The sequence below is a fragment of the Hakea prostrata genome, chromosome 11 (genome assembly GCF_041222555.1).
Source record: "Hakea prostrata isolate BN-2017 chromosome 11, UWA_Hpros_2, whole genome shotgun sequence".
Taxonomy (NCBI): Eukaryota; Viridiplantae; Streptophyta; class Magnoliopsida; order Proteales; family Proteaceae; genus Hakea; species Hakea prostrata.
The window spans coordinates 25314316-25329435 of NC_142610.1; the positions used below are offsets into that span (position 1 = coordinate 25314316).

The 15120-nt window shown below is 34.5% G+C and overlaps 1 protein-coding gene across 1 annotated transcript; it reads left to right on the top strand.

The window, feature by feature from the left end:
• The first annotated feature begins 9390 nt into the window (after positions 1-9390).
• On the top strand, positions 9391-14529 carry LOC149001106 (amino-acid permease BAT1 homolog). Its single transcript, XM_089140735.1, is given in 9 exon segments — positions 9391-9818; positions 9966-10226; positions 11774-11792; positions 11887-12106; positions 12214-12395; positions 12885-13016; positions 13018-13175; positions 13276-13405; positions 13597-14529. Coding segments are annotated over 9 exon segments (1560 nt in total). The 5' UTR covers positions 9391-9708; the 3' UTR covers positions 13945-14529.
• The last annotated feature ends 591 nt before the right edge of the window (positions 14530-15120 follow it).

Sequence of the window (15120 nt, forward strand, 5' to 3'; positions counted from 1 at the left end):
TGAATATCTGATCCCAAGAAACCTTTTTCAATTATTTTTGTGTGCCTTAGAGAAGGAAAAGAGAGTTTGATTTCTGGGTTTTCTTGTAGTGGTGTAAGGATGTCAAAGTTTCATCTTCCCATTTCCGATGGTTTTGAGAGTGTGGTGCTAAGCTCTTCTGCTAATTTGTATTTACTGTTTATATTCATGTACGTATTGGAATGGTCTTGTTCTCCTGTTAATTCATCCTCAAGACATTTATTTTATAAATTAATGTGTTCCTCACTTCAACCTTTCAGAACTGATCTATTTGCTCGTCGCCTAGCTATATCCAGTGTGAGGCTGCAGTGATTAGCGTGTGCCATTAGCTCATGATCAGATACCTTCATGTGAGAATGACGTCTAACTCGTTCTAGCTAGCCAATATCATCATGAGGTACCCAACTTTTTAAGTAAGAAGTCAAAGACTCATTAGCTAAAGAAAAATCAAAGAAATGGATAATTTAGATTTAGCCACAGTGCTTCTCATTCAATCCCAATATGTCTTGGTGTGAAAATGTCATTTATTGAGCCAAGGAGAGGAAAGCACTGGAATCTCAACCAAATGGCCTTCCTGGCTTGGATATCTATGAGGGAATTGTGAGTCCTAGCAACAAAGGAAAACTTACAAACTTCAATGTCCTAATGACAACGGCAACACACATCGAGGGATTGGATATCTTTCTAGAACAATAATTCATTACATCTAATCATCCGACTCAAAAAATAACTTTATGCCAGTCCTCTTCGATGATTACCGAGCCGAACTTCATTGTATCAGAGATAGCAAGAAGGATTGTCCCCATACAGTCACAAGAGCAACAATACTTAAACCACCTTTCACTCCATCAACCACCACTAAGGACGATCAGAATTGAGCTTTATCTACCCATTAGGTGGTGCTTCCCAATGGGTCGAAACTTCCTGGACTAGAACACTCTCTGCAGCTACTCTTGATAGAAGTAGGAAATAGGAATAATGGATTGCAACTCAATAGCTCTACAAGCTGCTTCACCCACCACCTGCTCTAGAGACCATAGACGCGCGCTTCTTAAAAAGCTTATAATTCCTTGGAATTAATCCATAATTGCTAGCAGACACCAAAGCAGTGAGCAAGAAAAGCTGACTTCTTCTCCTTGCTTCCATTGCCAAGGATTGTAGAGCTTCCAACCACCTAGAGATAGAAGGTTCAACTACTGCGGGAGGAATATATGCCATTTCACTTGCAAAACAAGTGGTTCTCGCAAAAGGGCAGCCCAAGATGATCTGATCGAAGTCTTCTTTATTTGCTCCACAGTGAATACACCCAAGATCAATATTAAAATGGCGACAAAATTAACATGGCCTCATCTGTAGCCAGAATGGCAACACATCCCCTCCATAGAAATATTTTTACCTTTGGCAAGGCCAGTGCTTTCCAAATGAGACCTCACTTATTGGGATGCTAAACCAAGCAGGTAACGGAGAAGTTCATCAATGTGTACTCACTGGAATAGTTGGATCAAAAGCTTAGACATCCATACTAACAAAAAAACATGTGTAGATCCTCTTGCTGTAGAAATCAGATTCTTTTTTTTTCCTTTTCTTTTTTTCCTGCTTTTTTTTTTTGTTTGTTTCACAGTTCTATGTAATTTTGTACTTAAATTTTTTCCTGCATTCCTAGGATAGTTTTTAATATATAATTTAAACATATGACGGAACTTCACCCCTAGTTTCGAATAAATTTGAAATTTTGACCTCATACTATAAGACATTGATCGTTTACTAATATAGTGTACTCAATTTATTATCTAAAGAAATTATACAAGCCATTTTTTTTTTCAGAACTGATGTCAATGTTAACCTCAAAATTTCAACAAAAATTATGATTCATCATTGTTCCACCAAATTCGGCTTTTTCTGCTCATCCCAAAAAAATTAATAAAATAAAATAAGAAACATTTTGGATTTTATGGGACTGAATGAATCATGGTGCAAATTGTTCTTTTAAAATATGAGTTGAATACAAGGAGAAACAATCATAAACTACGCGAGCACCTTGTGAGGGGTTTTGGACATCGTCATTGAATCTAACATTCTTATCTTGATCCATTTTAAGTTGCCCCTAACGCATACGATCACATTCAAGCCATCCTCATATTATATCTTCTTTTTCTTTTTAGTAAATTATATTCTATCTTATTATACATACAAACTTTTATTTTAGGGCCTGTTTGGTTATCTAAATCCAGAGATTTTAAATCCCTGGATTCATGAATCAGAGATTTTTACCGTTTGGTTGTAAAACATCACTAGATTCATGAAATTCATGAATTTAAATTTTTTTTTTTGTAAAAACGTAAATTAAGTCATTTTTGGGTATTGGGTGAAATCCGTGAATTGCATCATCAGTATAAAATTGATGAAATTTGCAAATTCACATGGAGTAACCCAACGAAACTCTATGAAATTCGATAGATTTGAAGCTAATCAAATAGTTAATTTTTTTAACCATAAATTCCGTAAATTTGAAATCATATTTCATTTCAAATATTTAAATTCATGTAATCAAACAAGCTGCAATTAGGCTTTATAGACTTCTTTAATGGTTACTTCTTGTTGTTTCAATGAAAATAAATTAAAATAAAAATAAATAAAAAATTTGTAGAAGTTTCCTACGTCATCAGTGTAATATATTGAACTAATATAAGATTTATACATAAAGATACCCTAGATACTAGTCGAGCTGCATGCAAACTGGTGAATCTTAATTCCAAAAATAATAATAATAAATAAATAATTAAAAAAATTAAAAAAAAATTCTAATGTGTCATTTTCATATTGTGATGTTTGAAGTTGATGATTTCTGGGCCGGTGGATCACAACTCTTTTGGCGCCAGCAACACGAACGCAAAGCAAGCTTACGGTTATTTGAACGTTGGAACACGAATACACGACACACAAACCTCGGTTGGGAACTTGGGAGTTGAGAATTGGAATTAAACCCTTGAGAGGCAATCCATGGAGAGAATCATCCGAATTTCAGAAGCTGATGAGTCTCCATATCTTCCTCTCGAAGACTACTGCAACTCTGAAGCCAACGATTCTAGCTTCAATCAGTATGGATACAAGCAAAAGCTCGATCGGCAACTCGGGTACGCCTTTATCCATTCCTCTTCCCTCCTCGCTCTGCTGTTCTAGTTCCACATTTCTCTGAAATAAACGATCCATCTGAGTTTGAATTTCTTGTAAACTTATAAATTAGATCGAATTCTTGTTTTTAATCGTTTACGGGGTAAAACCAGATAAAAGCTTGAATTTATCAATTTTTTGAAGTTGGAACATGAATAGAGATCCTTTGGCAATTGTTTTGAGTTGTAATAATTTCTGAGTTAGGGTTTGCTGATTCGTTTTTTTTTTTTTCTTCAGTGCTGTGTCGAATTTTGCCGTGTCATTCTCGATCATATCGGTGCTTAGCGGTTTGACAACCATGTACGGTACAGGATTGACGTTTGGAGGGACGGTGACGCTAATCTATGGATTTCCGATTGCAGGCTTCTTCACTCTCATTGTAGGTCTGGCCATGGCCGAGATCTGCTCTGCATATCCAACCTCCGGAGGGCTTTACTACTGGAGCGCCAAGCTCAGCGGCAACAAGTGGGGCCCCTTCGCTTCTTGGCTCACTGGCTGGTACGCTTCTCTTCGATCTCCACTGCTTGATCGCATCCCATATAAATTCTCTCACTAAACCCCTGTATTCAAACCTGTCCTTGAACACTTCTTCTTCTTCTTCCTTCCCTTCGATCCTAATTAACTGTGAAGTGTTTAAATTTATTTTTATTTTTATTTTTTTTAATTCATAGCTTTATAATAGAGATAAGATCTATTAACCTCAAGTTTGGCATACATAAGATCCATTCAATAGAGTATCTCCATTTATGATATTTTTTTTTTGGGATAATGATCATCTATGAGATTCAAACTATCTAAAAATGCAAAATTGTTCCTCATCATACAAGAACTTGAGTTGCCCTCAAGGAAGAACGTAATCCATATTTTTCGAAGAATCTCTATTCTATTGCAAATACATCTTGCAAAGAAAATAAATTGCTTCTAATTCAGTTTTCCTCGATTTAATAAAAATTATCAAAGCCAAACCAATAAATTAATGAAGATTATCAAGTTGAATCTTAGATTGTAGTATGCTAAATGCTCATTAAGAGCTCAAGACAAAAGTAGTTTTGTAGAGTACCGAAATTGACAACATATATAAATCATACCCAAAGAAGTCTTTGTCATGAATGTGATGCAATTTTAGAAAATGAAGATTACGAAAACCATTAAAATTTGATTGGGAATGCTGAGTTCCTATATATTATTATTATCATAATGGTTGTGTATAGTAATGACTTTGGTGACGTAAGACGTTCTTTTGTCCTTCTTTACATGATGTTGCGTATGAAGCGTCTATAGTTTAGAATTGTATTCCCTAAGCTTGCCATATCTTTCCTAATCTTCCCCATTTAGTGATTAGTCAATTCATTGGCTTAATTACCATCGTCCATTACATGATGGGCCATGTTGGCCCATGATTTCTTTAAAGTAGTGGGTTGGGCCAAGGCCTCAACTTTGTCTAGGAAATAGTGGAAGAGTTGGGCTCAAAACCATAAGATTGGTTTAGATATTTCTTGCCAAGTGGCTGGGTTAATAATTAGATAAGGATGTCATTTTCCTTGCCCATGATGAACGAAAATGTCCTTTATATATTTATATTATTGTTTTATAATTTTTTGCAGAAAAATCTTGGAAAATTTTTCTAAGATCTGGACATTGTTTTGGTGGATAAAACTCATACCAATGCAATTGTCCTTATCTGCATTTATTTTGGTGGACCATTGCATAGCTATATAGCATATAGGAATCGAAACTGTTTAGGATCATATTATATAATGAAGCATAGTGAACATGTGGTAACAATCAAGAGTCATTTGGCAATCACTTGTTGAGGGTGTTTCTTTCTACTAATCATTTGATATATATTCAATCATGGCCAACCTATCACCTGATAGCATCTAGTATCAAGATTGATTAACTAGGAATCCATTCTTGAAGTTTTATTTTTCGTGCTTACAATCAAACCGTTTGGCAATCACTTGTTGACGGTGCACCTTTCTATTAATCATTTGATTTTTGTAAAGAATAATAGTTATGATAAGGTTTTCATTGCTTTCTAGTGTTTCTATTGAATAGTTTGTTAATTTTTCTTTCAGGTCTTTGACCTACCTGTTTATATATTAAAAAGAATTTCACCATTTTGAATTGAAGAGAAACCTTTTATTTATGCTTGTGTTTTGGGGTATTGTACAAATGATACATGTTTTTCGCTTTACAATTTTGATAAAGGATTAAGAGATTGTTATTGTTTCTTGATCTGGAAATTTAATTTGAAAAACCTGGCCAAAAAGATAACCCTAACAGTCTCAACCTCACTGTATGATTTTTTTATATTTATTTTCTAATAGTTCTCTAGCAACATTAATTGTTTGAATCTAATATTTTATATGGGACCACCTCTAAATGTCAACCTGACATCTCAGAGAGGATTCGGATTCTATAATATATACAAATGGGAGAAAGAACTTGAAGAATGAGTCTTAATCTACCCTGATGATCCAATGAGTTCATCATCTCTCTCCTTGATATGTAAAACGATGCTCCCATTCTTTTATTTTGAGGAAGATAAAGATAAACATATAAAATATTAGTTTAATCCACATTTCTACATAGAAATAATAAGATTCACAATGCTAAACCAATACGCTCAAACTTTATATATTATATCAGATGGTGGCTTTACTTTAATTAGGGGCTTTTGTTTTTAACACGAGGAAAATATATTTTTTGGTTGAGAGTGAATTAAATACACACTCTTTAAGTCATGACCAACACTTAGACCTATAAACCGATCAGATTCGACTTAAATATAGGCCTTTTGTTTTTAATGCGGGAAAAATATATATTTTAGTTCAGAGTGAGTTATATATACACCCTTAAGTCATGACCAACACTTAGACCTATAAACAGATCAGATTCGACTTAGATATAGGCCCTTTGTTTTTAACTCGGAAAAATATATATTTTAGTTGAGAGTGAGTTATACATACACCCTTAAGTCATGACCAACACTTAGACCTATAAACAAATCAAATTTGACTTAGATACACTATCCAAATCCAAATCCAAATAAGTAAAATCGCTATCTAAATCCGATATGATATTTGGCAAAAATTTACAAAAGGTATCCAAATTCGAATTCGGAACTTTATCAAATATCCGATAATAATTCGATCCGGTAAATTATCCGATTATTGAATGTTTATTATCATTTCTTTTATTTCTAATTTTCAATTTCCAAATTTTCAGTTACCGATTATTAGTTTCCCAATCAAATTATCAATCATTTTTAGCTAAATATTTAATATTTTACTCTAACTTGATAAGTTTTTATTCAAATATTATTTGATCAAATGAACAATTATCTGAATCCAAATTCAGTTGCTTATCAAGTGAATACAAATATTTTTCGATGAAAAATTTTCAAACTCGATTGCCTTTAAACGAATATTAATGCAAATTTAAAGGTAGATTTCAACTATTTATTTACAGGTCCACCCATCTACCAACATTTGTTTAGCCTTTGAAAAACTTCCCCGGTCCGAGTGGTCTCATTTTTTATCAATCACTGATACATGAATTTTTAAAGGCCTGTTTGCTTACATGAATCTAGAGATTTCAAATCTATGGAGTCATAATTCATAAAATTAATTATTTAGTTAAGCTTAATCTATGGAATTAAATATATGGATTCATCTTGAAAAATTATTTGGTTGACATGATTTTTGTAAATATTAGTGTTTTTATAGAGATTTCACCTCATACCCATAAATCTACAGATTCACGTTTTTAGTGTAAAAAATGAATCTTTAGATTTCATGAATCTAAGGATTTACATAACCAAATGAGTAAATATTTTACATTCATGAATTCAAAGATTTCAAACCCTAAATTAATCTAGAATCCCTAGGTTCCGTGAGACCCTTGTAGTCGGCAAGTGGGTACCAAAACTTGAATTTAAGTTTTCAATTCATTCTTTTAACTCTTTAACATTTTTGGTAACCAGTTTTCATTCGAAGAAGACACAAAACATCCATGAAATGGGTAAGCTAGATGAGGCGCCCACATCTTTGATTTTGAAAAGCCAAATACTCTTCTTTGGTTTAAATTCTGAAACAGATAGTTCAACCACGTAATTGACCGAGACAGTGCCCGGATTTTTCATTCTTTCAAATAGCAAATCATTATTCACCATTAATTTTCTTTCCTTTCTTTCTTGATAAGATTCTATATTGATTTTGATGTTCAAAAAAAATATACTTATTCTCATCCAAAAAATACAGATTCCGATTCCGATCTTTGTTTATAATTTAGTTCGATAGTAGTCATTCCCATGGCCCCCCCAAGGCCACAGAGCCGAAAGTCAAGGAACCCAGAAAAGACCCAGACTCCACCGGACAAATAATTAAACCCAGACCAAACAAAACCAGCCAACCGAGACTTTACTGATATCGCCGAGAAATCGGCGATATCCGACGATATATCATGAAAATATCGCGAGATATCGCCAAAGACGCAGATATCTTCTAAATGTTGAAAAAAATATTTTTAAATTTTTTTTGTGTATGCTTTTATACTATTTCTTGCACTTTTTGGCGATTTCGCGAATTGTATCACAATCTTACCAATTTTATCACAATGATTCAAGACTCAAAAGTTAATGTGTTAAATGTAATTAGAAGAAAATCTACGAGAGAATAACTTATAAATAGAAAAATTTTTATAGTAAAATCATCAAGATTAATGAGCAATCTTACCAACTATATTCTAGTGATCTAGTCCTCAAAAGTCAACATGCCAAATGTGGTTAGGGAAGAATATATACATGAAATAATTTATGGAAACAATTTAATTATGAAGATATTTTGTAATAGAATCATCGGTTAATCTTTTCAACTATGTCCGAATGATTTAGGCCTTAGAAGGTAACACATTAAATGTGGCTAGGCAGGAGATTTAAATGGAAATATATATTAAGAAATAATTTAAATTATCAAAGTCAACATGCCAAATGTGATTAGGGAAGAGTGTATACATGAAATAATTTATGGAAACAATTTAAATTAGTAATGAATCTTATAAAATAATCTTCAGAGTGATTTGATAATCGTTCCAATTATGTCCTAATGATGTAGGCTTTATAAGGTAACATATTAAATGTGACTAGGTAAGAGAATTTAAATGGAATAATTTTTAGGAAATAATTCAAATTTACCACATATTTGCATCAGATTAGGATAGGCATCAAATTTACCAAAATTATTGCATAAAAATACTCAAAAAAAATTAGGGCGAAATTTCTATAGAGGGGCGAAATATCGCCGAGATATCGGCGATATTTCACCGTTCCGATTAGCTCAACGGAACGAAGTATCTCGAAATGTCGTTCCCTGGTCATTCCTCAATAGTTCCAAGTTCCAACCTCTTCCTTTCTCTTTCCAACTGTCAAATCATGCCATCCAAGTGTCCAACCTGTTTGAGTATTATTTGCCTTTAGAGTCAAAATTTTCAATGGAAAACACCCCCAATAGATTAAAATGACGCCCAGTTTCATTCCGGACAAATTTAATTATACCCCGTGTTTATCCAGATTCCAAACAAAATCAGTTCAATCGAGATTTTGATATCGACCGGTGTTGCCTATCAAATGCGCAGTGTTTGATTTTTTTAAATTTAAATTATATTCTTTTTATATAAAAATTTCTAATGAAATAGGGTTTCTCTGCTATTTATTTTGAAGGAATGTTATATAATCAAATTCAAAAGGTTCATCCAATCTCGATGCTAAGTATTTTGTATTCTTACATAAAATGAATTAAAAACATTAGATATAGAATCCCAGGTATTTTTAAAAATTGAAATTCTCTTAGGTTAGCCTATGTATATACCTCAACCACTCTTGAAGATAACTTTATATATAAGATGAATTTGAATTTTCATATCTTTGACTTCATAGTATGAAACATTGATTCTTGTTAATTGAATCAATCCCCGAGCTCAATACCAAACCACACGTTGGGTAACATGACAAGATTTTTTATTTTTTTTAAAGATTCTCAATAACATAAATTTGAGGGTTGCTATAGTGCAATTTACCAAAATTAAAAAATACAGTAGCCTGGCAATTGTATTTTGATATTGCGGAAAATGCGCCACCTCCTCTGTTCTACGGTTGCTTCATTCCTCTCTGTCATTTTAAGTATGAAAATGCGTGCTACCAAAACAAGAAAAGTATGACAGTATGACAATGCTTTCCTGGAGGTTGAGAAGTTATTGTTTGACCGCTGACAACGTAGCCACTCCATTATTTAGAGACGTAGAGAATCCCACAAGATATCCCACAAGTAGTGTTAGAAATATAATGTGGTGACAAAATCTAGGTGTTCTGGTTCTTCTGATTAGCAGAGGAACGCAGCGAAATTCTAAACAAGTGTGGAAGAAAAGAAAGAGAGAGGAGTAGAGAAAGGAACCCATTAGTCCATTATTATTGGATTGGATTCCCAATCTGGGTTAGTGGTTCTCACAGTTAGAGTAAAGATGGTTCAGAGAAGCGATGAGGGAGTCCAGAACGGCGATGTTTATGTTGATACAGGAACTGCACGTCTGCAAGAACTTGGTTATAAGCAGGAGCTGAAGCGTGATCTCTCGTAACCCCCTTTAAACCTTTTTTTTTTTTTTTTTTCTTTTTCTGCTTCTGTTCTTCGAAACCCGATTCATTCTAAGAGGATGGATGAATCATGGGTTTAGTTTTTTCTGGTGTAATAATGGTTTATGGGTCCTGTGCGAATTTTCAGGGTGATTTCGAATTTTGCCTTTTCGTTTTCGATTATATCAGTGCTTACAGGGGTAACCACCCTTTACAATACTGGGCTTACATATGGTGGCCCTGTTGTTATGACTTATGGGTGGTTGATTGCTGGCTTCTTCACCATGACTGTTGGGTTTTCGATGGCTGAGATATGCTCCTCTTACCCAACCTCAGGTGGTCTCTACTATTGGAGTGCCAAGCTTGCTGGCAAGGATTGGGCGCCCTTTGCCTCGTGGTTGACTGGCTGGTACTTCTTCTCTGCTTCTCTTTCTCTCTTTCCATAGTCTAAACAAACATTTATCTTCCTTATTCTGGTATAAACAACCTGAGAACATGTGGGATTCAAATGAATCTCTCATGGATAGATGCAAGCTTCATGATTCTTGCAATAAAAATTGAAAACTCTGATGTAGTTCGCGAACTTCTTTATTGTACTCAAACCTATGATGAGGTGGTCACAGATCTAGTCTTCACTGATTCTTCCAGGAGATAAAAGGGTTTCCTATTAAATCTATTCTGTTTTTTCGGTCGAATTGGAATTGGTTTACAATTCCTCCTGAGCAACAGGGCTCTCTCTATAGTGCTAATAATTGCACCTTTATCATCAATTCATAAAGGTTCTTCTGGTATGCCCCTGCTTTGTAAGAACTCAGGGAGAATAAATTAAAAACTGAAGTTTAAAAAGATAATATCTGAAATTGATGAATTCATTATATCCATGTCACTGTAGGGAGGATTTCCTGTTAAACTGCTTGTTTCATAGCCAACTGCTTCTTGAAGTGGGATGAATCAATTGGTAAAATTTCATCTTTATTTTTCTTAAAGTCGTTCTGATAGATAGTGTGAATTGCATGAACCTTCTCAGTTAGATTTGTGTTTAGGAAACAACCATATGCGGCATATCATTGCCACCCCTAAATCTCTGTTTGAGCGTCTATGCAAAAGCCATGGTATGGCAACAGATTGTATATTTTTTAAAAACGGTAGACATAATTGGATTGTATGGCCAAACCTTTGGCTTGCTAAGCACCTCTGTGATCAAACTTTAAATTTCTGTCTCCATTCTGAAAGGTTTCTTAGGAAAATCAGAGTATTTATCATCAAGGTAGAATAGTACAGTAATCTCCACCACCATCATCAGCTAACAGTATTGGTAGTAATCATCATCATTGTCATACAACAAATCATGGCTTGAGAGGATATGCCCCCTCATGCACATAATATGACAAAGACAGCAGCATGGATTTCCATGAGCCAGTGCTATCTTATAAACCATTGTTAGGATAGCTTCACTTCATGGCTGGGATCTATACCATAATTATGTTACAGGTGCATTGTGATATTATCTCCCAGGGTGAGTTGCCTCTTAATCATGTTTTATTCCATGGAAAGGTTATCCCTTCTCAAATTATTGGGTTAGAAAGCATTTATGAAGAGTTTACACTCCTTAACCTTGTACCTTAACCACAAGGACAACTCTTCCTGGCTTACCTCATAGCTACTAATAAACTTTGTGATTTGAAAGCATGACATATTATTGGCATAAGTTCTCTTGGATTCTATGCCTTTACATTGCAAACTAGCTAATAAGTAGCATACTTGGTGATTTACCTTTTAACAATATGATCTGGGTTCCTTTTTGGCCTTCTATTTTCTTTCTGGTCTTGATGCAAAGTTTTTCTTTTTCCATCTGTTCAATGTAAATGATAAATTACAAATTTGTAACTTCACAATCATCTCTTCCAATGCTCTTCAAGTGAACTTCTCATTAACCCCTCTTTTTTATTCATGCAGGTTCAACATTGTTGGTCAGGTAATTCTGATAATACATATATATATGGAACCTCAAAATCTCCAATAGACAAGTAAAATTGCCATAGTATTTTAAAATACTCAACTGTTTGCAGTGGGCAGTCACAACAAGTGTGGATTTCTCACTGGCTCAATTAATTCAAGTGATGATTCTACTTAGCTCGGGAGGGAAAAATGGTGGTGGATATGAGGCTTCTAAATATATTGTTATTGTCATTCATGGTGGAATTCTACTTGTTCATGCCATGATAAATAGCCTTTCTATATCATTTTTATCCTTCTTCGGTCAACTTGCTGCTGCGTGGAATATACTAGGTATGGAAAATCCATGCATAGTATTTTCTTTTATTGTTTTATTCCAACTGATGTCAGTGGGTTCTATCCTCCTTCTAAAACCTCTTGACCTGTCTTGCTATTTCCAGGTGTTTTTCTCCTTATGATTCTCATACCAAGTGTTGCAACTGAGAGGGCCAGTTTCAAATTTGTTTTTACTCACTTCAACACGGATAATGGACAGGGAATCAACAGCAATGTTTACATATTTGTTGTCGGGCTCCTGATGAGCCAGTACACTTTAACTGGTTATGATGCATCTGCACATATGGTAAGTGTGCTTCTTTATGCACTGTAGACTTGAAATATGAATCTCAATTATCACTTTAACACATCATGGTTAGTGTATTGCTTGCAACCACAGAAATTCCACTAGGGCTGTTGTGTTCTTTTGTAAAATCAATTGATGTATAATGACATTGCCTCTTTCTGGAATATATTGATTGATGTATGAAACGTCAACATTCTTCTGATCTTCATTGTTGAAGCAATATAAATTACTTCTCTACAGTTGTCTCACCCACTAATTTCTTTCAGGATTACCTTAAGATCCTATTAAGACCAGCCCAAATTTGATAAATTAATCTAGTAACACTAATTGATCACTAAATCTTTTCTTTTTTTTTTTTTTTTTTTTTTTTGTTGGTTTGTTTTCCTTCTCTCCCTTCATGTTGTCTTTTGATGAGTCTTGTTCTACTATGTCATCATGATATTTAAATTGCTGAACAAAACTTGTTTTTCACTTTTCATCTCTCTACAGTCAGAAGAGACGAAGGGTGCAGATAAGAATGGACCAAAGGGAATAATAAGTGCGATAGGCATATCCATTGTTGTTGGATGGGCTTACCTACTTGGTATCACATTTGCAGTGACTGATATCCCTAGCCTGTTGAAGCACTGACAATGATGCTGGTGGTTATGCCATTGCGGAAGTTTTCTACCAAGCTTTCAAGAGTAGATATGGCAGTGGGGTTGGGGGCATTATATGTCTGGGAGTGGTTGGTGTTGCCATATTTTTCTGTGGCATGAGTTCTATGACAAGTAACTCCAGGTAAAAGCTTTCTTTTATCTGTCAAGTATCTGAATTTATTTTGGGTGGTTTAATTCCTTGGATCCTTTATAAGCTGCTAAGCGCTGTTGTCAAATCTTAGGATGGCCTATGCATTCTCAAGAGACGGAGCTATGCCCTTTTCATCATTATGGCATGAAGTGAACAAGCAAGACGTCCCACTATATGCAGTTTGGCTCTCTGCATTTGTCTCATTCTGCATGGCATTGCCGGTACGTATGATTTTTAAGAGAGAGGGAGCACCATTGTGAATATGTTTAGAAGCACAATTATAATTTTGGTGGAGCCAAGCGTGATACAAAAAAATTTCTACATTTAATGGCTTCCTCTATGAATCATTAGTTAATGAATCCTTCAGAATGGTTGTTTTCCATATTGTTGATTATTTTCGTATCTGTTGCAGTCTCTTGGAAGTTTAGTGGCATTTCAAGCAATGGTATCAATTGCAACCATTGGACTCTATATTGCCTATGCACTACCAATCTTCTTTAGGGTGACATTGGCCCGCAAAACTTTTGTTCCAGGACCCTTCAACTTGGGCAGATATGGAATCCTTGTGGGCTGGATTGCTGTTCTTTGGGTATCAACAATCTCTGTCCTTTTCTCTTTGCCTGTAGCATATCCTGTTACTAAGGACACACTCAACTACACTCCTGTGGCTGTTGGTGGCCTTTTTATCCTCACTGTGTCAACTTGGATTATCAATGCTCGGCATTGGTTTAAAGGTCCCATCACAAACATAGATATCTGAAACAAAAAGCACTTACACGTTGATTCACAATTCTCGGAATCTTGAATGACACATGGGTGTAATGCTATCTTCTGCTTCCAAAATTATTTTCTTCCAATTGCTGAAACAGTGACTGGTAAATTGGGTTCTGCGTTACAGCCATGGAGTACATCAGGAATTAGCAATTAAGGTGTTCTTGATTTTCTTTTCTTAAGTGTTCTTCATTTAATTCTCCGAATGGGATTTGAAGAAATTTGGGAGAAGCATCAATTTGTTCTTTGGTCAAAAGAAGTTTTCACAAAATATGAAGTTTTTGTATTTTCTTCCATTGTTTTTTAGTACTTGGATTTAAGTTATTAACCATTTATACTTTTGTATTCACATACATCATTTACAAGATATAAATGTATATATTAACAGGGACTAGAAAAGACAATGCAAAATAATTGGATATTCCTTTGGATCTTGTAAATTTTCTGTTGTATTTACTACTACATTGTATTATGTAGAATGACTAATTGAACCTGATTGTAATAAAACCATTAATACTGCAACTTTCTTATGGGAGGGATTTGAATGCTCTAATCTTCTGTGTGCAATGGTGGTCAAATGGCTAAGGAGTTAAAGTATCCCATGATACCATATGATACTAGCCGATATGTATCTATATTTGACACAATCGATACGATACATCTCGATACGTTCCCTTTATTGAATTGCACTAAAATATATTTTTGGAATGATACAATTCTCAATACAGGACGATAGGTCTTTTAAAATCACATGACCAATACGATACTCTATAATGATACTACTTTACACCTTGCAAATGCCTTGTTTATTTATATTGGAAAGAAGTAGCTCACTGAAAATATTAGTGAACTGTTAGGAGGGGTTTACTCTTTGGTAGCATTTTTGTGGTTTTCTGAGTTAATTTCTTAGATTTGAGAGGGGCCACCTTTTCAAATTCAAGAGCAGCCTTCTTGCATTTATCCTCATTTATTACATTGTGAGGAAATGTGAGTGGTTGAGAATTTCAGAACAACTCATGATGTTCCATTTTTGGGAGATCATCAGCTGCAGTTACAGGACAATGAAGAACCCTTTGAATCAACCATCTTAGATTTCCATTTTAAAAAATGTTGCTTTTGTAAAACAAAGAATATAGATTACTAATAATGTGGAGTCAAGAAAAGA